Below are 22,864 nucleotides of genomic sequence, written 5' to 3'. Positions count from 1 at the left end.
ATCGCCTTACAATTCAGACTGATTCAGGGCATATTACAAATAGATACTACTTTGCTTCTCACAATAGATATACATAAAAAAAATATGAAATCATTTAGCCAATGTAAATAGTTTGCATTTTATTTGCCATGACTTCTGAGAAACAAGTGAATTTACAACAAATGTCAAACACAATGGAAGAAAAATTCTGACATCTGAGTAGCAATAGTTTCAATTGTTGATTAAAGGAAGTGAGAGGACATTGGTGGTAGAGAGGACTTCATAAGACAGTTTAACAGTCACAGTATGTAAAAAAGAATGTCTGGGTGTAGCTGATGTCATTACAAACGGTCCCCCTGTCTCTTGCAATGAATAAGATCTTTTACAGACAAAACAGATTAAGATTATTCATGGACGCTATTTTGTTTGTTAAAAAGCATCTTAAATAATGAGTACAAAATCTAAATTAGATTTTTAGAATTTTTCATTGCCAGGGCTACCTGAATTTGCCTGCACTAAAGAAATTATGATAAAAAAAAAATAGTGTAAATGTGTAAATGATTTGACACATTTTCCTCTCAAAAATTAAATAAATTACATCCTCAAACAAATTAAATCATATCTTATATTTAGCTCATTTTCTGTGGCACAATGTTTCCTTTCGTATGTTTAATGTTTCGGGAATTGCAATTGACGGATTTTTCAATAAAGGGGGTTCTTGCCCTTTAAGGCTTTTGGGCCTTGTGATTGGTTGGAGACATACTGTTGCAGGAAGCGTCCGTTCACTTGCTACGTCTTCCAATGGCGTGCCCGAAAACATAAGTTCAGCGTCTGCAGCGGCATAAAGGTAAAACTATTACTTAGTTCCGCTCGATACAGTGCGAGAAAACGGTAACATGTATAACTATGACACCTTGTGGGGCTGTTTATACAGCTGATGGTGCCAGCGCCAGCGTGAAGCGGCAAATTTGAACTAGCAGCTAACCTAACCTGTGGATAGCTAGCAAGCATTTTTGGAAATGGTTGTGTGCTTCAGTAAATTCAACAAGTCTACAAAAGACAGCAACACCAACTTAACTGTCTGTAACGTTACACCTTTACTACCCAACGCCGTTTAAGCCGTTCGTTTAAGAAGCGAATCAAAATGTGTTTGGTAGCAACATTAAAACGGGAAGAAGTCACAAATGTTTTATTTTTTTAATTTCATTTTGCTTAAATTCCAATCCGCAAACGAATAGGTTAGTCAAGCATCTGAATAAATGTAGTCGAAAAAAAGTTCAACTACTCTGGATAACTGAACACATTTTGGAACAGATGATGCGAAGACCCCGAGCAACAACATCCAAAGCTGTAACGTATAAAGAAACGGACTCTGACCTGTAAGTGTAATTTGTTCATTCATTCATAGGCTGTATACTGTATAACTTGGGAGTCATGTTCTGGTTCATGAAAGCTAATGTGGCTCTGGCTTCACTGGTAGCATTGACATTCACAGTTCAAATGGTCATTAGTTATTAGTTATCACATGACTGATCCAGACATGAGTACATAGATGGATGGCTGTGTGACATATGGCTCGAAGAGACCTGGAGCCAAATCCAGTTCTAGTAGTATAATAATGTTATATTCCAATTCATTCATCCTCTACCATTAGGACCTGTATACTGATAAGTAGTGATGAGGATGGTGAAGAATGGAATCCCCCAGAGGCAAAGTCAAAAGCCCCTAAAGTGGAGAAGAAATCTGCTCCCAAGAGGCCTGCTAAACCAAGAGCACCCAAAGAACCTAAAGCTCCCCCAGTGCCTAAAAATCCTAAAAAATCACCATCAAGAGCTCCACACAAACTGGGAGCACAGCGGAAAACACAGATGGAAACAAAGGCCTCCACGTGTCTGGAGGATTCTGGTTCATCTTTGTTAGCGACAATAAAGAGGGGAAAAAATAATGATGAGAAGGCTAGAAAAGACAATCCAGTAAAACAAGAAGTGGAAGAAACAGAAGAAAGTCAGCCAAGTCTCAGAATTAAGAATGAGGTAAGACTGATTTTACAAGTAATCAACAGTATAGCTTCATACCCAGAGACACTAATTGTTAGTATAATTTACATTACTAGAATTTTCTTGTCACTGAACCCTGCACTTCAGAATTGTTGCCTATAAAAGTAAACTATTTTCAAATAACTGACTACAAATTAATAAGGAATGATATAATTTTTTTTTATGATTTTTTTTTTCTTTTAGAGGTTGTCATTTAATGTCTCAGAAACCAATGAGCCTTACAAATGGGCAGATGAGGGGCCATCACTAACTGGGTTTAAGACAAAGAAAGAGGAAGTAGAGGAGGAGGATTTCACTTTTGATGAGCCCTGTCTGAAGAAACTGAAGGCTAGTGATGGCTCCCCAGGTCAACCAACTGCTTTCCCATCATCACAAGCACAGGCCCTGAGAAATGAGCTCAACATGACCTGGGACTTAACTCAGGTAGTGTTGGGTTTGCTTTTGAATTTTGTTTGTGGGAAAATGTTTATATTTTTATCAAATGGTAGGATCAGTGCCACATAAGATAAGTTCTTGTGTGTGTAAAGCTGAACAAAGTGGCCCATGATGAAGTCACTACCACTGAATAGAAACACATTCAAAGTTGAGAATTTAAATTTGTTATTTAAGTTTTATAACTTCACTGTTCCTTCCAGGGAAATTGATTTGTATCCAGGCTTCGCAAAAACACACAAAGGCACCTACAACAACAACATTTATGGACATCAAACGACAGTATGGCATAGTAGCATTAAAAGAAAGAAATATCCAAGGACCATCTTTTGGTCCTTGGGCACTCTAAACTGATGAAATGAACTTAACAATATCTACCTCTATTAAGCAAACTAAAAGCCCTGAACAAATCTACTTAAAAATAGACAGACAATTCTGTAAGATGATCCATCACAAATTGTGAATTGTGCCCATGATGCTAGACATTTTAGTGTTAATGCTAGAGACTCAGAGAAAGTGCTAACCTGCTATTTGTTTTATCCTAGACATATTGCTTTAATCTCTGTATGTTTCCCCTCAGGTGTTGTCTACCTTGACATGTGTGGAACAGTGGGTGTGTAGAAATATTATATTACTGCTACGTGAGGAGAACACAGTGCCATTCATGGTGCGCTATCGCAAAGAGATGATTAATCACATGGATGCTGATGCTGTTCGAGATGTCCAGCTGACATATGAGGAGTTGTGGTAGGAAACATGAATCATCTTAAATTAAACATAAAGGAAATAAACAGATTTCTACTACTACTATTTCATCTAGTTCACTATTTCAGCATATTTGACATTGGCCACTAGATGGTGCTAGTGCTCAAGCTTTGAGGCCTGAGACTAGATTAATCATAGGAGATTGTTTTACAAGTGTATGACTATATCTTGTGTTTGTGTGTCAGAAATTAGTTTCATATATAATCATGTTTTATTTGTACGTTAATGTTTGTGTACATGTGTTGCAGCACTCTGGCTAAAAAGACTCAGTCTGTGATACAGACCCTGAAGAAGGATGGCGTTTTAACAACTGAGTTGGAGCAAAATCTGAGGAGCTGTCGTTCAGCTGATGAATTGGATCATGTGGTTAGTATCACATTTTCATGCCAAAGTTATACCTATCATTTAAATGTTAATTTCAGAGAAGCATTAGTGTTTACAAATATTATTTACTCACACTTTTATTTGCTTATGAATGAGTCTCCTTCATTCAGTAATTTCATTACAGTGCTTCTGTCTTTGTCTTTAGTATTCTCCCTATAAAAAAGGCAGTAAGCTGACAAAGGCTCGCAGAGCCAAAGCACTTGGCCTTGAGATGGCTGCCACTGCGCTGATGAACACACCGCATACTCTAGATTTAAGAGCATGGATTAAACCTGATACCGAAGGTAAGGCATAACACAAACAGTCAGAATAGGGAGTTTTGTAGATATTAAATGGCCCATAGCATGAAACATTATTTTTGGATAAAAAACTGGAAGTGTTGACCCTTTCTTGTGTCAGTCTCATGAAGATAAGTTATTTACTTAATGTATGACATTGAACAAATTGCTGATGGTCGCTATTTTTATGCTGAGATTTTGTGTACTTCTGCATATCACCTGAAACCAAATATGTTTTGGAAGTTTTCTTAAATACTGGCAAAAAGTTTAGATTTGCACATATAGACATATATTACAGACACATATTTGTTCATATATCTATAAAGAAATTTAAACTATGCAGAATTTAACACGTTGTTGATCTCAAATGAAGACTTTACCAATTACACATGTGTTTATGTAACAGGTTTGTCATGTGTGGAAGAAGTGGCTACAGGCGTGGAGCATATTTTGGCCGATATGATAGCCAAAGATCCTGAGACGCTCACCTACGTGAAAACACTGTGAGAACATTTATACATGCGCACATTTTGTGATGTATCATGTCTATTCTCCCCTCTGCTTTTGTGTTTCGCTCTTATTTGGAACAACGTATCTCTGGCTCAACACATTTCTTCTGCTTCTCTCTTGCTCGTTCAGATGTGAGAACAGTTTTGTGACCATCCAGTCCTCTGTATCTAAGTCTGCGCTAAAGGAAAAAGAGCAGAACAAGACTGGTCAAAAACAGCAAAAACCAGGCACCGGGCAGCAGAACAAAATTATGGATATTGACAAATTTCACCTCTACTTTGACTTCACCTGCAATGTCCAGCGCATCCAGCCCCATCAGGTAGTCATAACTGTCTCATTTTCCACCCATCCATCCATTCATCTATCCATCCATCATTGGTTGCTATAAATATGACAAAGAACAGATACAGTTCTAATTTGAAGCACAATTATTGACATTGCTTACTGAAAAAAAGTAACCATATACCCGTGACATTTTAATATTTTCACCTCCAATATTCAAGTCAATACATGAACATGTGTACAGATCTACACATTCACTCATGAGGAATTTGGTGTTTTTTGTGTTGTTTGTTGTTACTGTTCTTGCATATCAGTAATCTGAAAATTAACGAGATTGGAATGAAGCATAACAATTTTATACTTGCTATACTTCCTACACATGTACTTCAACCATTAATTTCTGTTCACCTTATAGTCTAGAATTTTGTGCTTTGACTTGCTTGATACTTTCACAATGAAAGACACACACACACACAGGCTATACACATGAAAAAATGCACACCATCTGTTTGTGTTTGTGCCATTTCTGTCTGCTTGGTGCGTGCAGGCTCTGAATGTTAGCGATGTCAGTCGCAGTTAGCCTTGTCGGTGCCTCCACATTTACCCCTCCTGTGCCCTGCTCTACCTCTTCTTCTCCCCCTCTGTCCCTCTAGTGACTGGTGGGTTACTCAGAGTTGGTCCCGGGCCTCATGTGTCACCACAGCTTCCATCAACCACTCCCTGTCTGCCACACCACACTCTCTGGCAACCGTGCTCTGCCCTACAGTCATAAAATCCCATACACATACATGCCCGTACACACATTTGCTCACACAGAAGCACACCCTACAAGTCCCCTCATTCTCTCCTTTTAACATATGTGACATGTCCCCCGCCGACATGCCATTGGATTAGGAAGCTTTGATTGACAGGCGCTCTCCTATTGTGACAGCTACTGCTGCTTGGCCTACAGGGGAAAGAGGGATGTAGAGGGAGTGGGGGCGGTAAAGGGAGGAAGAGAATTAACAGATGACCGATGTTGAGGTGCGTCCGTCACTTATCTCTCTTCCTTAACTCTGATCTGCCTCAATTTTTTTTCCTTACCAAACCTCAAGCCCACCAATCTGCTCCTACCTCCCCTTTTCCCTCTTTTCTCTTGTGTATGTGAGGCCTTTTATTCAATGGCTTGCCTTTGTCATGGAGTGTTAATCCACAGGCTGCTGTGTACCTGTTAGCTGTCAGTCTTCAGTTAAAGTAAATCTTTTGTAGCCATCAAGTTGCTGGGAAGGTAGGCATGTGGAAGTAGTGTTTTGACAGGAGGCATGTAGGTGAACACACTTTGCTGTTTATTGAAGGAAAAGAACAGGGCTTGTATAAAGTGATGTTAGAGCTGGTTCAGTGAACATGCAAGTTGACCTAAAAATTACAGTGGCCCTGCCATACACAGGTGGCTACATGGTCCTCAGTGACACTGGTTCGGTTATGGTTATACATATATACAGTACTTGGCCAAAAGTTTGGACACACCTTCTCATTCAAATGAATAGGAAGGCGTGTCCAAACTTTTGGCCTATACTATACATATGTGTATATATGTAAAATGTGGCTAATTAATTTATTATGTCTATAAAATTCTCGAGTATTCTAATATCACATAAAACAAAGGATATATGCCAATTGTTTTTTGTTCAATGTACTTTTATACATTTTTCGGTTATACAGAATACCATTTTAAATACAGTTTAATATAGTCCAACAGTCTCCAACACACAGACCAACCTTTTATACGGCATCCCAAATGTACAACATTACACATATTACCTGTGATACACAATTTGTACAAGAAACAAAAAAGCTAAAAATTAGTTCAGAAAAAGGTAAAAATAATCATGGAAAATATGTAATATAATCCATATATTGATATATTGAAAGTTGGAGGGGATCTTTCTTTCCATTTATCCATTTCAGCAGAGTAAGTCTCCTGGCAAGGTGTAGCAAGATTCTGTGGTACTGTGTCAAATATTGCTATTGTGGCGTGGAGCTCTCTGAAAGTGAAAATTCAAATGAAGAATTGGGAAGCTGAGTACATGCTGTCCTATTTTTTTATTTTTTTTTTTAATAGAGTAAGTCCACCTTTTATATCATTATGTAAAGTTTTTATAAAGTCTTTCAAAGTCAGTATATATCAAACCTTGTTGGTTAGTATGTCTTAAAGCATGAAACATTCAACATATTTCGTCAAGATACTTAACTTGATTTAATTCCATCAGATCTCATTTGAGGTCTTCTTCGAAGAATAAATATTTACCTTGTAGCTATTAACAGGCGGTATGGGTATAAGTATGCCAGTACAGATTTGTTGAAAGTGCAGCAGGCTACTTTTAATGCGACTTGTGCTTTTATGAAATGTTAGTTTAGCAGTCCAGTCTGGGGCTTCCCTCCAGTCAGTGGATCCTGGTAAATGGAGCTGCTTCATCAATTAAACATGTTTTTTTGATGGATGGATGGGTGTGGGAGGGAACAAGTTTATATGCACTGTCACCCCCTCACACAAAGTGTGTCTACATGTGTGTGTGAGTGTCAGTGAGATAATGGTTTACAAATCTTCATAAGATGTGATAATTTTGTGGTACTTATTTCACTATACCGATGATAAATACAATTAATTTGGCAGTAAATAAAATTAACTAAAACATATATGAATTAATGGCCAGAATAGTGGTTCGCGCTGCCTCACAACAAGAAGGTTGCAGGTTTGGTTCCTGGGCCTTTTTTTTTGCAGTTTGCATGTTTTCCCCCTTGCTTGCATGAGTTTCCTCCGAGCACTGTTGAGGTGTTTTTAGGTGCATATTTATGCTAATTGGTGACTCTAAATTGTCCGTAGGTCTGAGTGTGAGTGGTTGTTCGTCTCTGTCTGTCTCTGTCCGTTGGCCTTGTGATGGACTGATGACCTTTCAAGGGTGACACCGCCCTCACCCAATGTGAGCTGGGATTGGCTCCAGCACCCCTCATGACCTGGAAACGGAGAAGCGGTAGAAGATGGATGGATGAATGAATGAATGAATGAATGATTGAATTAATTAATTTTGTTTTTGCACTTTAGCACTAATTTCTTTTTTAAAGAATGGTGTGTCACTTCAAAATGTGCACTTCCTTGCTTTGTGGTCTGTTAAATACGCAGTACACGGCTTACTTTATTGTACACTGATAATGAAATAATTGATTAGTAAAGCCACATTTTGGAAGTGTGCTAAATGCAATTTGAAAATTTCCTCTTATCTTTTACTCTCAGCTCTGAAGTAAGTTTCTTTCATCAACATCCATAAGACCATCTGTTCTGCTGTTTTTGGGGGGTTTTTTGGGTAGAAAAAAAGTCTAAAAGGGAGTAGCTGTTGAGTTCCCCTGAGAAGTACGCTTATGTAAAAATTTGTGGATCATGATACACTGAAAATGGAAGCTTACATTCCATTACCAGTTTTAATTTTTATGTTTATCCAGAACATTTTCCACACAGTGGAGCTGTGTTTAAGCAAACATTTGCCACTCATATACAGTCATGCAAATCTGCTATAAATCTCTGGCACAGTATGTGTGCATCTGTTTGTTTATGCCTGATATGTTGGATGGATAGATGTGTTGATGATGGTATTCCTCTAAAGAAAGGCTGAGTGAGACAAGGAGACAGATAGAGAGTGGATGGCTGTTGGCTGACAGCCCTCCCTTGAGGGCTGGTAGAAGGATGAAGGGGTATTCAGGAAAGACAGTCTGTCCAGTCTTGTCACAGTTTGGACAGCACTTGGCTACCTGTCACTACTGGCCCGTCTAACACATAAACACACACTTCTCAAATCAACCTTCATTTCAGATCGCTCTCTGTGTCCCACCAGCGACCCTGCCCAGGTGGAAAATGAGAGTGGTAAAGACGATGTTTATCCTCAGTTGCCAGTTAGCAAATACACTAGGACACAGATTATAACTGCTGGAGAGAGCCAAAGTTTCAACATAGAAATAGAGTTTTTGGATGATGAATTTCTCAATTACACTGAACCTGCATACATTACAAGAAGTTAAGAGTATTCAAATGGGGTGTAATCCATTCATCTTTGCTATCTGTTTTTTTACTGGCTGCTCTCACAGTCTTGGGACCAAAATGAGATAATATTTGGCTGTGAGACTTTTGTAAACTTTCCCATTATCAATTATTAGTTTTTCATTGATAATAGTCATATTTTGTAGTAAATTATTCTTTCCAACTTCAGCAAGATGGGGCATGCTAGGGAAAATGTAGGAATCGCTCTGGAGAGTGTGTCAATCCTGTAAAGCCTGCATGCCATTCATCACTACACAAAGTGATTGTTAAATGATGGAACATTGAATTGTGAGAAAACAGGATTAGTGAGGCAGTTTTGTATTCACCACGTCAGTTTCACTTGTTGGCTTTTCCAGATGTTTAGTGAGTCTGCAAAGAGGTGTTGTTCTGTCTTCCTTGGACAGCTTGCTAAACTTCAGTGCTTTGATGAACATTGTTTGAGAAATATCATCATCGTCAGTGGGGCAGCCCAGGGCAGGTACATGCCAAGAGAAATTAAACTTTCATCATAATTCAAGCAAGCTTGCTGCATTTATTCTTTGCCTCTGTTATGCCATTAGCTGTGTTTTTCATTTGTGTGTAAGAGTACATCAGAGGGTGCTGCTGAGTGGTAAAGGTTTGTGTGTGTGTGTGCGCGTGTATTTGTGCTTGGATGGGGTAGGCCTTGCGGTCTCAGTGCTGATGGTGGCATAGTGGTGGCATTTGTCAGCTTGCTTCTTCCGCTTGGGCTCCAGATTGATGTTTTGCTTCTTGGCCCTGTTTTGTGGCGGGCTAAAGGTTCCTCAGTGAAAAGGTCAGACACTTATTACTGTTTGCTAAACAGCATATAACAGTTTTTCTGAAGGGGGACCAACACATCAGGCCAAGCCACAGGATAGACTCTTAGGCTCATCACTTTTACATGTGTGTGGGTCAAAAGATTATGTGTTTTCATTTTTTGCAGAGATTTGGAAGAAAGTGTTTCTTTTATATATGTATACTTAAAAGTCTCAAGTGGACAAATTATGATTTTTATTTAAAATAAGTGCCCTTCCAATTTTTTAATTCTTGCTTCTAAATGATAACTTTTTTTTTTTTTTTTTGTAAAATCAATCTGTGTCATCATGTAAATGCAGTGAAGCATTTACATGACAATTAAACTTAAAGGAAATATTCAAGAAGCGAATAGTAGTTTGGATTTATTCCTTTGCTTGAGTCCAGGCAAGCCTTAAGTTTTTTGGAGGTGGTTGATTTTGTGTATTATAGTAATAGTCTGTCTGGTGTGTGTGCGACTGTGTGCATGTGCTTGCTTTCATATGTGTGTGTGAGTATAGACACTGGCGGTTAACCGAGGGGAGAGTCTGAAGATTTTGACAGTGAAGGTGAACATTCCCGACAGCGTGAAGAGTGACTTCACTGGGTGGTGCATCAACAACAGGTCAGAAAAACAATAATACACAAATACATTTACACACACACACACACACACACACTACACAAATGTGTCTTCATGCTCAAATGTGGCAGGCTGTGATAATCTAATTTATAATATATTACAATCATGAAATAAATTTCACTTTAATCTCTAAGAGTGCTACACATGCTACATACAAATATATGCTCTTGATAGTCTAAATAGATTAGACTGACAATAAGCATATCAAAAGAACTGCAAACATTTTCCTCGAAGAGAAATCTGCAAAGTAGACATTGGTATGAAAGGAATTATATTGAACCGATACTTGATTGATGCTGAAATATGGACCATATAATTGCTCTTTAGCATAATAAATATTAAAGCTACATTTTATGCAATCCACTCATCGGTCAAGGTTAATTTGCCATGTTTCTACAGGTGAGACATCAACTTGTGAGTTGAGGCAGTTGAGGCATCAACTAAGTGGAGTTAAATAGAAAGCAGAAACTCAAAAACATGGCTGAAAAGAAAAAAAAAACTTTCAATGAGCACTCCTTACATTTTGGTGATTCTGCTTCAACATTTGTTTCAATCACTCATGAATATTATTTCTGAATTTGAAATTACAGAACAAAATAATTTGTTTTGTATTCAAACCATAAATAAGAATAATAACTCAGTTAAAGTGGCGCAACACTTTCTTAATGTATGTCCTAAGTCAATTTATTTTGAACTATACAAGTTTTAATATGTGTAGACTGGGATGTGTGGAAAGGTTTCAATGAGGGAGGACACAGTCAGTTTTTTTAATTAAAAACAACAACAAAAAAGCCCCTACTCAACTATTTCAATGCAGGTGGAGGCCAAAGACCTTTGCTAGAGAAGAGTTTCATGCAATCATCAGGAATGCAGTTGAAGACTCTTACAAAAGGCTTATTCTGCCATTCCTTACCAGGAGTTACAGGTATTTGAAATGTATCTGTGTGTTTGCTCTCACCTTTTTTGCTTTCATTGATAACAATTTATTCATTTACACTGTCTGTAGAACTTTTTCTTCTTTCATTGTCTTTAATTTTGACCCTCACCATTCAAATAACAAATGCATATTTCCATATTATCTTTCATCTGTTATCATTATCTATCATCTTTGTCTTTCTCCATCTTCTTTATATTTCCCTTCTATTCGCTTGCTGTAGGACTAAGCTGACAGCTGCAGCAGAGAAGGAATCAATTGCCATGTTTGTGCGAAACCTCCGCCAGCGCCTGCTAGTGTGTCCAGTCAGGGGCTGTGTCATCATGGGGGTGGACCCTGGTTTTAGACATGGCTGTAAGCTGGCAATCCTATCCGCCACTAGTAAGTAAACTCGTAATATACTGAAAAATATTCGGGGCCTATATGAGCCGTAATCGATTGAATAGAAAAATTTACATCACTACCCTTCTCTCTCATCCAGAATAGTTAGAGCTATAATGCCACAGGCATATTCAGTGGGAAAGTCACATCTTCTGTATTACAGGCTGTACACATTGCTACGCATAAAATTGTCAATTAATCAATTGGTCTGAAAGGCTCCTGCATGAGTTTCAATGACGTGTGTTGACCCATTACAAACATAATTTGTTCTGTGCTTGTGTTCATCTAAAGATTTACTTCTGAATACATACATACCAGAAACATCTTGGCTAATGGTATTGGTTTGTTGGTTCTGACTGATACATCAGAAAATGGATTGTTAATCTGAGTAATCTGAGTTAATGTTGATGTCTTTTCATTCTTCTAACTAGTGGTTATATTTTATATATTTATATATTCGCTAAGATAAAACACTTCTATGCATGCCCCTGCATCCTTTTCATGTTTGATGGTCTACATTATTTTCTATTGTCTGTCTCTCTGTCTGTCCCTCGCTCTATAATTTGGTCATTTGGGCAGTAAGAAGTGTTGAAGAGCCAGACATCTGTGCGTGCATGTGAATGTCAGAGACTAGATGCCGGTCGGCATGAGTCTTGTGGGTGGGATGTGAGTGCATGTGGATTTTTTGTGTGTCTGCTGTACTGTACTATAGATCACAGCGTGCTGCTCAGTTGGTTTGGCAGCACACTGTGGGAGGATAGGTCCCACCCTCTGGCTGACTGATTGTGTGGCCACAAGTCCCACTGACAGACTTAGAACAGATAGACACTCGCATGCGTATATTGCGTGTCAGACTGAGCTGGGTTTGGTCACAGGTGTGTCCTTGCTCACATGACTTCCTGTAGAAGCTGTCCATTCATATCTGTCCTCCTCCTCTGAGGGAACTGGAAACTGGCAGGGGCTGGGTTTCCTGTGGAGGCTTACACAGTGAAGATGTGGAGTTAATAAACGACTGAATTTATCCCAATGGACAGCATACGGTGGAGAGTTATTAGCTAATAGTATGTTGTTAACTCTAGGAAGCCCCTTTTTATCATCATTCTTTATCATCAATGTTGTATTTTCATTCTCTCTTGTGCTCTCAGGTCAGATTCTCCATACTGATGTTGTGTACCTGCATGCCTCTGGCAAGCAAAATGAAGCAGACAAACTCCGCCACCTAATGATCAAGTACAGGTACTGCTACTTTGGTCTGTTTCAGTTCAGTTCACTTAGAATAATGTCATATACTGGGAAAATGAATTGTGACATCTAAATTTTATAATCCTTTCTTTCCTCTGCCCCTTTTCCATACAGCTGCACTAAGGTTGTAATTGGGAACGGGACAGCGTGTCGTGAGACTGAATCCTTCTTCGCTGATCTCATCTCCAAGCACTTTTTTCACCCTCTGGATGTGTCCTACTGGTAAGGTCTTTGACCGAGTGCATGCTATAACAGTGCCCATAATCTTGAACAGAGAAAAGCACTAGACACAGACACTAGATGGATGAGCACAACTCTCCACATGCCTAACCTCCATGGCATTGCCAGCAGCATATGATTCAAATATTGCTTCAGCATAATAGCCTCCAAGACAGAGTGACAGTTTAATTTACTGTGCATTTACTGTGCACGTATAAAGCTGAAGCTAATTTCCAACACGTGTTGGGTTTTTTTTTTTTTCCATATTTACAAACTCCTGAAGGGCATTACAAATCCCTGAAAAAATCAAAACCTTTTGGTATAGAAATGAATTTAAATGCTGTCAAATACAGTTAGCAATTTTTATGGAAAGATGCAATCTGTGACTGTCAATGACTGGGAGACAGCTATGTTACAATGGGAGAGACAGTGGAATGAGTAGGGTGAGTCAGATCAGGATTGATGATGATGATGATATTAAATAAGAAATCATGGCCTCAAAATCTAAATGGAAAAAGTTGAGTGTTTGGAAAGGAAAGACTTGGTGAACAGAGAGGGCAAGGAATGTGAAAGGGTAGCAAATAGAGGAGGAAAACGTGTGGGAAAGAGAGTAGGACACAGATGAAGAAAAAGACAAATTGGAATGTCCCTCAAGCGAATATTGTCTGTTAAAGCCATCTGGACTTAATTTCACTTCGATCCAATTAAAGAAACCTTTTGTGGTGCACGTTGTTTCTCTGAGCAGGCCAGTCCACACTTCAGAATACAACGGCACATAACCTTCATCCAAGTATAATAACCACCGGCCTCTCCTTGCTCCTTCTCTTTCTCTCTTTACTGAGTTCCATGTGTGTTTGTTGACTTGAGGTTAGCATTGGGACCAAAGCCTAGAATGATTCTCAGCTTTGCTTCAATGTCAGAGAGTATGAGACTTCTCTCAATATCTTTGAGTTCATGCACACTTAAGAGGAGAAAAATTTTGGTTTAATAGCCCATGTTTTTCTCGAGTTCAATTTTCTTTCTATTTGTGAGAAAAGAAAGAGAGGGGTTTATTAAGTTAACTTCAAATTGATTATTTTCATGAAAGCCATTTTTTCTTTTTAGGAAAACTGAGCACCTCCAGAGCAGAAAAATTTCAAATATTGATGTGTCTCTCTTCATGTTTTTGCTAAAGCATTTATGTCTTTCACAACACATAAGAATGTTGGGCTTCTGTTTGATGTGGTGCTGACTTAATGTTCTCTATCACCTGAAAGGATTAACTATATTTTTGCAGCACACAACACATGTATAAGTGATCTGCTTTTGCCGTAGTGAGGTTTGTGGAGTAAGGATGTGCACAGGTGCATGAACTGTGGAAGAGCAGAAAGCTGTTATGACATTTACCATAGAAATATGGGTTTTGCCAACCAGACAATATTAATCTGGAGTCGTTGGTCTTATGTCTCACTTTTGCTTCTTTGGACTGTGGTTGATAAAAGCTCAGACACATAGATGCAAAAACTGAATCATGGGCCCAAATAACATAACTTAAACACACACACACACACACACACACACACACACACACACACACACACACACACACACACAGACAGACGTGTGTTATGCCTGGGTGGAGTTAAGCTCATATTATTAGCCCCACTGTAATACCACAAACGCTAATTAAATAAATGCTCTTTAATTTATGCCTCTCTTTCTCTTCTCTCTTTAATGTGATGTAAGAGTGATTCGATATTTCAACAGCTCTTGAAAAATTTGCTGTAATGACCAGTGCCCTTCCTTCAATGTGTCAATGTGTAAAAAGAAAAATTATATTGGCCTTATTGATGATGCCACCATTTTATTAAGAATATTGTGTGTGCGAACCATCTTAGAAATTAGAAAATGGATCTTAATATTAAATAGAACTAAATTATTAAATCTTTGTTTTCGTTTTTTAACAGAAATCAGCTTTTATGGTCAGGCAAGGATTTAATTTTTGAGATTGTGTTATTTTTATCTTAACTTTGTTTTTTCATGCATTTCTAGCTGAACAAACGCTACATCTTACTTTTTGCTTAGTATATTCTTGATTGCTCAGGATTGATGCAAGGAATAATATGACTGTTGCACATCATCTTAAGTATGCACTACCATCTTTAGACGTACTAATTTCTCTGTGCCGTGTTGCTTAAGGGATATAGATATATTGGTGAATATTTGTTCTTTTGCCACGTTTGTAATGTGTATTTTCCTTTATTTAGGACTTATTGTCTATTATGCATCCGTGTGAATGTTTGAATAATCTCTTGTTGGATGTTGATGGGAGGGCAGGGGAAGATGGCCGGCCCCAAGTAGTGACAGTTGTAACTAACTATGAGGGTCTTAATCCCCTGCTGACTGACCCATAGCTGACCCTGACCTGCCATTAGAGAAACCTCATTATAAAAGCTACAAGGATGATGGCAGTGACGGAGAATAACTATGTAGCATCAGGAACAGCAAGGGGTCTTCATGCTTGCTGTGAATGTCCTCAGTGTAATTAATTGACCCAGTTTCTGGTACACTTTCTGGTACACTTGTATCCTTCTATATGTGTAAGCATTATACTCTGATGCCAAAGCTGTTTCAAACTGTTTTTCATTGACAGGTGTAAAAAGTCTTTGAGGCACCTCTTGCACAGGAAACTGGCTCATTCACAAGCAGCACATGTAGTAATTGTACAATTGAGTTCTAAACTCATGCCACTTCTGTTTCTGTGTCTTTACAAAGTCACTGATTCTACTTTCCATCTCCACCTTACCATCTGTGTTTCTTTCCATGTTTTTTTGCTCTTTATTTGTCACACTCAGCTACTAAAAGCAGCTTTGCACTTTGAAAAATGGATTTTGGCTCAAAAGCAACATCCACAATGAAGTGTGTGTGTGTGTGTGATAGAGAGAGAGAAAGGGTGAGATTATATTTTGTCTTCATTGTACTATTTAACCAGACTGAAGAGCGGTTTTGGATTTTTTTGCATTGTAACGTGGTTGCAGTCAGTAAAATGTGACACACACAATGTTTTATGGTTTTGGACATTTTTTGGCAAAATGTACCAGTTATAGATATGATTTTGGTTTCCAGGACTCTGTGTTTGTGTGTGTGGATGTGTACGAATGTGTCCAACATATCAGTATGTGCAGGCCTCTGCTCTGCTCCTCTCCACCTTGACAGTGCAGTAGTTCATTAAAGACCCCAGCCTCATTTGCACCGTCTGCTTCCTGTCTCCCTCTGAGCCTTCATTGTGTTGCCACCCCACCCTTCTCCACCCTTTCTTCTCCACCCGCCGTTCTCTCTCTCTCTTCCCTTCTGTCATTCTGCCTCAGTGCTCAGCTGGAATGACAGCCAGAAATGGCAGCCTGCGGGACATCCTTACTTGTATTTTGTGTGTGTGTGTGTTTGTGTGTGCGTGCCTGAGTATGCATTTTTTTAGTCAGTGACTTAGTCCTGTTTGGGAAGACTCATCGCACCGATGGCGTCACCTCCTCCATAATTTGTGTGAAGTATGCAGAATTTCCTAAAGACAACCAAACGAGGTCGTAAAATTGTGCAGTAGATGCAGTAGATGCAGTAGATGCAGTAGATGTAGTAGATGTAGTAGATGCAGGAATAGCTGTCAATGGAGAAACAATGCTTGTCAGTTTAATGACCAGCAAAATTGTTTATCAAATTTAGATGGATGTTATGCATCTGATTATCAGGATTGTTTATCTAGTTCATTGATAAAAACAAAGTTAACATTGTTTAGTATTTAAAAAGTGTAAGGGGGATAATTAAAGGTACGTTGTTCTGTTGTATATTTGATAGACGTTATTGAAGTGTTTTGAGAAGGTTCAATAGGCATATATTTGGAATGATTGTGATTATATTATTGTGATAATTAAATTATGGATTCAGATTTTCTGATGATGGATTCTTTCAGCCCTAATTTGAAGTAGAAATTCTTATTAATATTTGTTTTCCAAAAAAAAGTCTGAAAATAAGCCCTCTTGCAACACAATATTGTTGTGGACTGAACCCAATCCCAGCTTATATTGGGTGTGAACAGGACATGTGCGGGACAGGTTACCAGTCCATTCTAGGGTCGTCGTATAAAGACAAGCATTCATGGGAAAGCCCAGTTTCCTAAATGTGCATTTCTTTGGACTGTGTGAGGAAGCCAGGGCGCCCTAGCAACTGCTTCATTAGATTGGTGAGCCTAACCAGGATGACCATTAATTTTCTCATCTTATCAGGTGCCTTACATGCAATGTGCATTGTGCGCCTTACCTGTCGTCTTTGCAAAGTAAGGAGAGAAAAAAAAAAACAAAAACGGCTTTGTTTCTTTATTGCCCTGTTAGATTTGGTCACAAAGAGACTCTGGGTGATTCAATCTGAACAAGGCTCTATGAATGGCCTGCATCCTGTAGGACATTGTACAGCATGAGGTATTATTTAGTTGACAAGGTTTGTTTGAGCCTATGATGGCCCCCACTGAATGCACATTAGTTTATCTGCCATAGCTGTGTCCCAATAATTTAAAGACCTCCTGCTGGACAAAAAAAAAAAAAAACACTCCACCTCTCTGACATTTCAGTTTTATAGGTTAGGAAGGGCTTAAACCTGTGTATACATGGATGTATGTGTGTTAGATACATTTATATCTGATTAGTAGCCTATTTATTGTCATCACCTGCTCATGACTAACTAGTACTCTCCTCACTGGTGTGTGTGTGTGCACATGTTCCTTTCTGTTGGTTGGCTAGCTTCTGACAGGCCAGTACAGCATGACCTTGTCTGTCATTGTGTTTTAGCACTGACTGGTAGAGCATGCAGGCTTTGTCAAAGCTCATAACAGCTCAGCACCAGCCAGACAGATGTCTTGTGTGTATGTGTGTATGTGTGTATGTGTGTATGTGTGTGTGTGTGTGTGTGTGTGTGTGTGTGTGTGTGTACATTTGTGTAAGTGTGACTGTGTTTTACTTGGTGACACACTGAGCTCTGTGTCATCCTCGTCAGCTAGTGTTTCTGAACTTAAGTTATTGGAGCTGATTGTCAGGGAATGTGCACACACGGACACACACAGGGATCGACATTCTGGATGTAACTCCTGCACTTTTGAGAAGATTTTACAAATCATGGGAGGACAACTGTTTTAAGCAAACCTGCTTGTGATCGAACATGATTGAATGAGAAATGTTTGCGTTTTTTTTTTTTTTTTTTTTTTTTTTTTTTTTAATGAAGTATGCGGTGGCTTTACAGTATTTAACCAGACTTTTAAAGTGTGATTGAACTGTAACATTTGAATTTTTAACATTTGTGTATCCTGGACTGTATGCAACAAGACTTAAAAAATGTCACTCTTTGGTTATAACAAAATTATATTAGTGATATCAGAGGGCAAGAATATGCGGGTAGGCTTCAGGAAATCTTTCTGTGATGGTGATGATACATACACACACACACACGGACCACACAGCTAAAGGCAAAGAAAGAGGAAATCCAATTTCTTGACCACTTGCTCAGTCACTCCTGAAGGCAATAACATGACTGACCCGACTCTTGAGCACACAATGAGCACACAAACACATCCTTCAGGGCCTCCAAGTCTAACCAGAATTACTAATTGCCTTCAACGAATTACCATTTCAATTACAATATATTGAAATTACACAAGGTGTTTTGTTCAAATACCTAATCCTGCTGCGCTTTCAATTTATTTAGACTTGCATTATACACAGATGTGTAATTACCTGATGTTGTAGTTTGATGAAAGTATTGGGGCGTCTCTCTTTATGATAGTGGCCATCACTTTCTCCTTGACCAGCTCATACTTAGAATTATCCAAGGGCAGAATAAGCAGTTGCAGCAAGAAACACACTCAAATAGCCAACAGTGTTTGACTGCACTGACACACAGACAGGCTTACAATAAGTCCTTGACCATCTCGGCCTCTAGCCCACTCCTGTTGGGATGAGATCATTAGTACTGCCTAGTTGATAGACCTGGAGGAATGTGGTGTAGACAGTATTTATGGCTGTGTGTGGTTGTGGGTGTGTGTATCCCCTGTCATTTCCTGTGTCCAGGCATGCTCTTAGGGCCAGGAGTAGTGAGTGATGAACATACTGTGGCAGGACTAGCGATGACTGAATGAGATCTGGGCATTTAGGCCTCACTGAAGGTTTGAAGGTTGGATAGAGGAAGGTGCAGGGGGACGAATGGAAATGGGGGCGTGGAAAGGCCTTAGCCTACATATGTCTTCCTTTCCAAAGAGAAACCCATTGGTACATGGAAAAAGATTATGTCTTTAACGTCATACTGGATGGATAGATGAAAGAACAAAGTTTAGAAATCCTTAACGAGTATGAATAAGATTTAAGGACACAAAAAAAATTTCTAATACCAGACAATAGTATAAACACAAAACCTTCAGAAATGTAAAATTTGTTTCGTTTTCTTAGCTCTTTTCATTTGAACAAGATTTCCTGTCCTTATTTCTTAACCAACAATGTCTTCATTAATATGGGGAGAAATCATGTGTTGGTGGTTAGAGTTGTAGCAGGTAGAGTGGGTACTTTGTTATTTAATTTTCAGTGTCTTCATTAAAGAGGAACCACATCACTTTGGAATTACGAACTGAATTGTGAAATTGTGATGCATGGGGACTTTACATTCCTCAAGAATAGCTTCATTCAGTGGAAATTAATGAATTCATTTTATTTACATAACTCAATATCTCAGATACCAAATTAGCCTCAAAGGTTTGTACAATCTTTACCAGATTCAACATGCGCTGTCTTGATTTGATGTATTTTACCGTATTTTACAGCAAATATTCATGAAAAGCTTATACTCGTGGTTTTTTTTTTTTTGTACAGCTCATCATAAGTCAGGAAGTGATGTTGGGCTGAGGACATCTGGCATAGGTGATGGATCTACCAGCCTGGTCCATATCACCCACACCTCCCTCTCCCCTGCCACTAAGCCTCAGTGGTGGCCAGTCTCTGTCCCTTCTTCCCCTCCTTCCACCCATCCACCATGCCATCCTCCCCTAGGGTTTCACTGTTCCCCGCAATGGTTCTGTGTGTGACAAACATGTTTGTGTGTATTTGTAGCCTGGTGTGTGTTTGTGTGTGCACTGTGGTGTGCATGCATTTCTGCGTGACACAAGTGCAAGCCTTCCCTCCTGACCAGATTGACATGAGTGTCTGTGAGGTTTTGCTCTTTTCAGATGTGCCTCACACTGGCAGTTGGAGTTTGTGTGTGTGTTGTGTGTGTCCATGTCCCTGCCTGCCTTCTAGCGCCTGGCTAGAGACTGACGGCCCCTGACACCTGCCATTTGGACGCTTTTCTCTGTGAAAAATGTCATCGTCTTTAGACCCGACGTGTGCGTATGTGTGTCTGTGTGTGAGAGAGAGAGCGAGATGGTGCGTCCCTCAATTTCTCCCCCTGAGGTCAAGCTTTGCAGCTGACTGAACAATGGACCCAAGCTTTTTGAGCAGCAGGGACAGAGAAACTTGTGCATGTGTGTCTGTGTGTGTGTGTGTGTTTATATGAATGCATTTTCTGCTGGTAATATGTGACGTCTTAGCTTCCTGGAGGGCAAATGAGGGGAATTCACTTTGGAGTTGTCGACAAATAAATCAACAAAAATATCCATTAGAGTTTGATGCAAAATATATGTGTATGCAATATCATCTCTACAATGACTTCATGATCCTGTAAGTTACAGTTACAGGTTTTCATCTGATGGTATATTTTGTTTGACCGTTGCTGTCCACTTTCTGTTAATGCAGTAGTCTTCTAAGAATTGTTTAGAAACATCTTCAAAGAATCCCCATGAAAAACACTGCAGCTGTGCTCCAGTCTGATTTCCTCAGGTTCCAGTGGTTTTATTAGATAAATCTAATGAAGGCTAAATAGTTTGTTTTATTTAGATAGATGAATCACACATATTGAAGCTTGAACGACTGTCAGTCACAATTTTCTCGCAGTATGTTACTCTTGCTTCATATTTGAAATATCAGCAACTTATTCTGCCGATTGCTAGCATTACGAAATAACAATATGTTCTTCTTCAATCTCTAAAATGTTTATATGAAGAAGATTTACAAATTTACAAAGTCCAGCACTTTGGATGAAGGATCTTTAATTGAATGACTTAGTCTTCCTCTTCGGGAATCTCTATTTGCTACATATTTTTTTCTAAATACAACAGTATCTTCTGTAACAATGTTGTTAGAATTTGTATATACATATCCTGCAGCTCTTACAAAGTTAAGTTACTTTTCTTCATTTTTTGACTTTTTTTTTTGACATTTTCTAGACACCCACATTGAATGACAGGAAATCCAAGGAGGGAGGATGGGCTGCACCTGAACTCAGTTTAGTGCAGTCGGGACAAACCTCTCAATTAAGGTGCTCCACCATGTGAGGCACTTAGGAACTGCTGATATTACAGCTTTCGTGAAAAATGTCATTGCTTCATGCACTTTGATTTGCCCATCTGTATTTCAGGATATATGCCCTTGGAGGTTTGACTATTTAGCCTTAAAATTGCATCTTTTTGCCCCTACTCTCTCTTTCCCTCTCTCCCCTTTCCTGTCCTACCAAATTTTTCTCCTCTGTATCAGTGTAACTGATGATAATATTGCCAGTCTTATTTTCTGAATGATATGATGAGCTGTTTTTAATTTAGATTAAGGATGTGTATGCCAGAAGGCCTGAATGAGGTATCAAAGTGTGTATCCATCTCCTCCAATGTCAGGTTTCTTAAGGGGCAGCAGGGGGCCAGTCATGATGTGTGTGTTTGCGTGTCAAGCCCAGGGGTGTGTCTCAAAGACGACCGGAAGGGAAACAGATAGAGGAGACAGTTTTGGTGACTTTGCCCCAGGACGGGACAGGGCTAAGGGCTGGCCTGTGTTTGTGTGTGTGTCTGTGTGTGTGTACAATTGAGAGAGCCAAAAAGAGTGTGAATGATAACCCTGCAGGGCCACCAAGTTGTTGCTTTGCACCAAGAGGCGACCATTGACTTTGTGTCTTAGTGTGTCTGTGTGCGTGTGTCCACTCATCGACCATCCGCCTACTTAGGCCAGAGAACTGGGGAGCTGACAACCTTCTGTTAGCTGCCAGGCCGATGCCCCGACTGTGGCAATGGCCGTGGACACTGTGGCAATGAGAGCTCAGAGCTGTATCCATGACACTGCTGCTACCCAGCTGCCCCGGCGGCAACCTTAATTAAGTTAGACATGATAGGGGCTGGTGGCCTCTCATTTTTTTTCTCTCCAGGTTCTTTTGTGTTATATCACTCTGCGTATTCTTAATGATACTCTTCCTTTAGTTCTCTCTATCTCTCCCTTCCTTTCTTTGTTTGGCTTTTTGTCTTTTTATTGAACAACAAACAAAGTAGTTTGAGGCGCTGACACTCATTCCCTTGAACTCTGTTGTCCAACTGCCTCCTATTGATTGCAGGTGGAAATGTTAGGTGTGTGTGTTGAGCCCTGTCCATGTGACCTAAGCCATGTCCATTTGTCCATAGTTCTTCTTCACCAAGAATTAAAAGATAAGAACACTTTTCTATGTTGCTCAGCATGAATTTGTGTGTGCGTGCGTGCGTGTGTGTGTGTGTGTGTGCACGCGTGCGTGCATGCGTGTACGCACACTTGTGTTTGTGTGTTTGCGTGTGAGACGCGAGTGTGTAAAGTTAATGACTAGCTCTGCTTTGACCTCTTTGAAGGTCATGTGCCAGTGCTCGTTAGTAGCGTCACCATGGCGATATGTCAGCTGTCAGCACGATGGATAAGGACCTGACAAAAAGAAGAGTGGGGCGGAGGAAGGGATGAATACGGAGGGTGGGGAAGAAAGGAAAGGCGAGGGAGGGTAGAAAGTTTATTTAAA

The 22,864-nt window shown here is 39.4% G+C and overlaps 1 protein-coding gene across 1 annotated transcript in view; it reads left to right on the top strand.

Moving 5' to 3' along the window:
• Positions 1 to 755: 755 nt before the first annotated feature.
• srbd1 (S1 RNA binding domain 1) overlaps positions 756 to 22,864 on the top strand; it is a 46,075-nt gene continuing 23,966 nt past the window's right edge. The window contains exons 1-14 of the mRNA XM_029521626.1: positions 756 to 826; positions 1,294 to 1,358; positions 1,634 to 2,012; positions 2,220 to 2,459; positions 3,049 to 3,215; positions 3,482 to 3,599; positions 3,763 to 3,901; positions 4,302 to 4,398; positions 4,535 to 4,724; positions 10,070 to 10,173; positions 11,009 to 11,116; positions 11,349 to 11,506; positions 12,652 to 12,742; positions 12,863 to 12,970. Of these exons, the coding sequence (XP_029377486.1) occupies positions 1,294 to 1,358; positions 1,634 to 2,012; positions 2,220 to 2,459; positions 3,049 to 3,215; positions 3,482 to 3,599; positions 3,763 to 3,901; positions 4,302 to 4,398; positions 4,535 to 4,724; positions 10,070 to 10,173; positions 11,009 to 11,116; positions 11,349 to 11,506; positions 12,652 to 12,742; positions 12,863 to 12,970 (1,964 nt within the window). The 5' untranslated portion in view covers positions 756 to 826. The remainder of the gene's footprint in view (positions 827 to 1,293; positions 1,359 to 1,633; positions 2,013 to 2,219; positions 2,460 to 3,048; positions 3,216 to 3,481; positions 3,600 to 3,762; positions 3,902 to 4,301; positions 4,399 to 4,534; positions 4,725 to 10,069; positions 10,174 to 11,008; positions 11,117 to 11,348; positions 11,507 to 12,651; positions 12,743 to 12,862; positions 12,971 to 22,864) is intronic.

The sequence above is a fragment of the Echeneis naucrates genome, chromosome 15 (assembly GCF_900963305.1).
Source record: "Echeneis naucrates chromosome 15, fEcheNa1.1, whole genome shotgun sequence".
Classification (NCBI taxonomy): Eukaryota; Metazoa; Chordata; class Actinopteri; order Carangiformes; family Echeneidae; genus Echeneis; species Echeneis naucrates.
The sequence above is the reverse complement of the archived record's forward strand: the minus strand, read 5'-3'. Positions and strand labels throughout refer to the sequence as shown.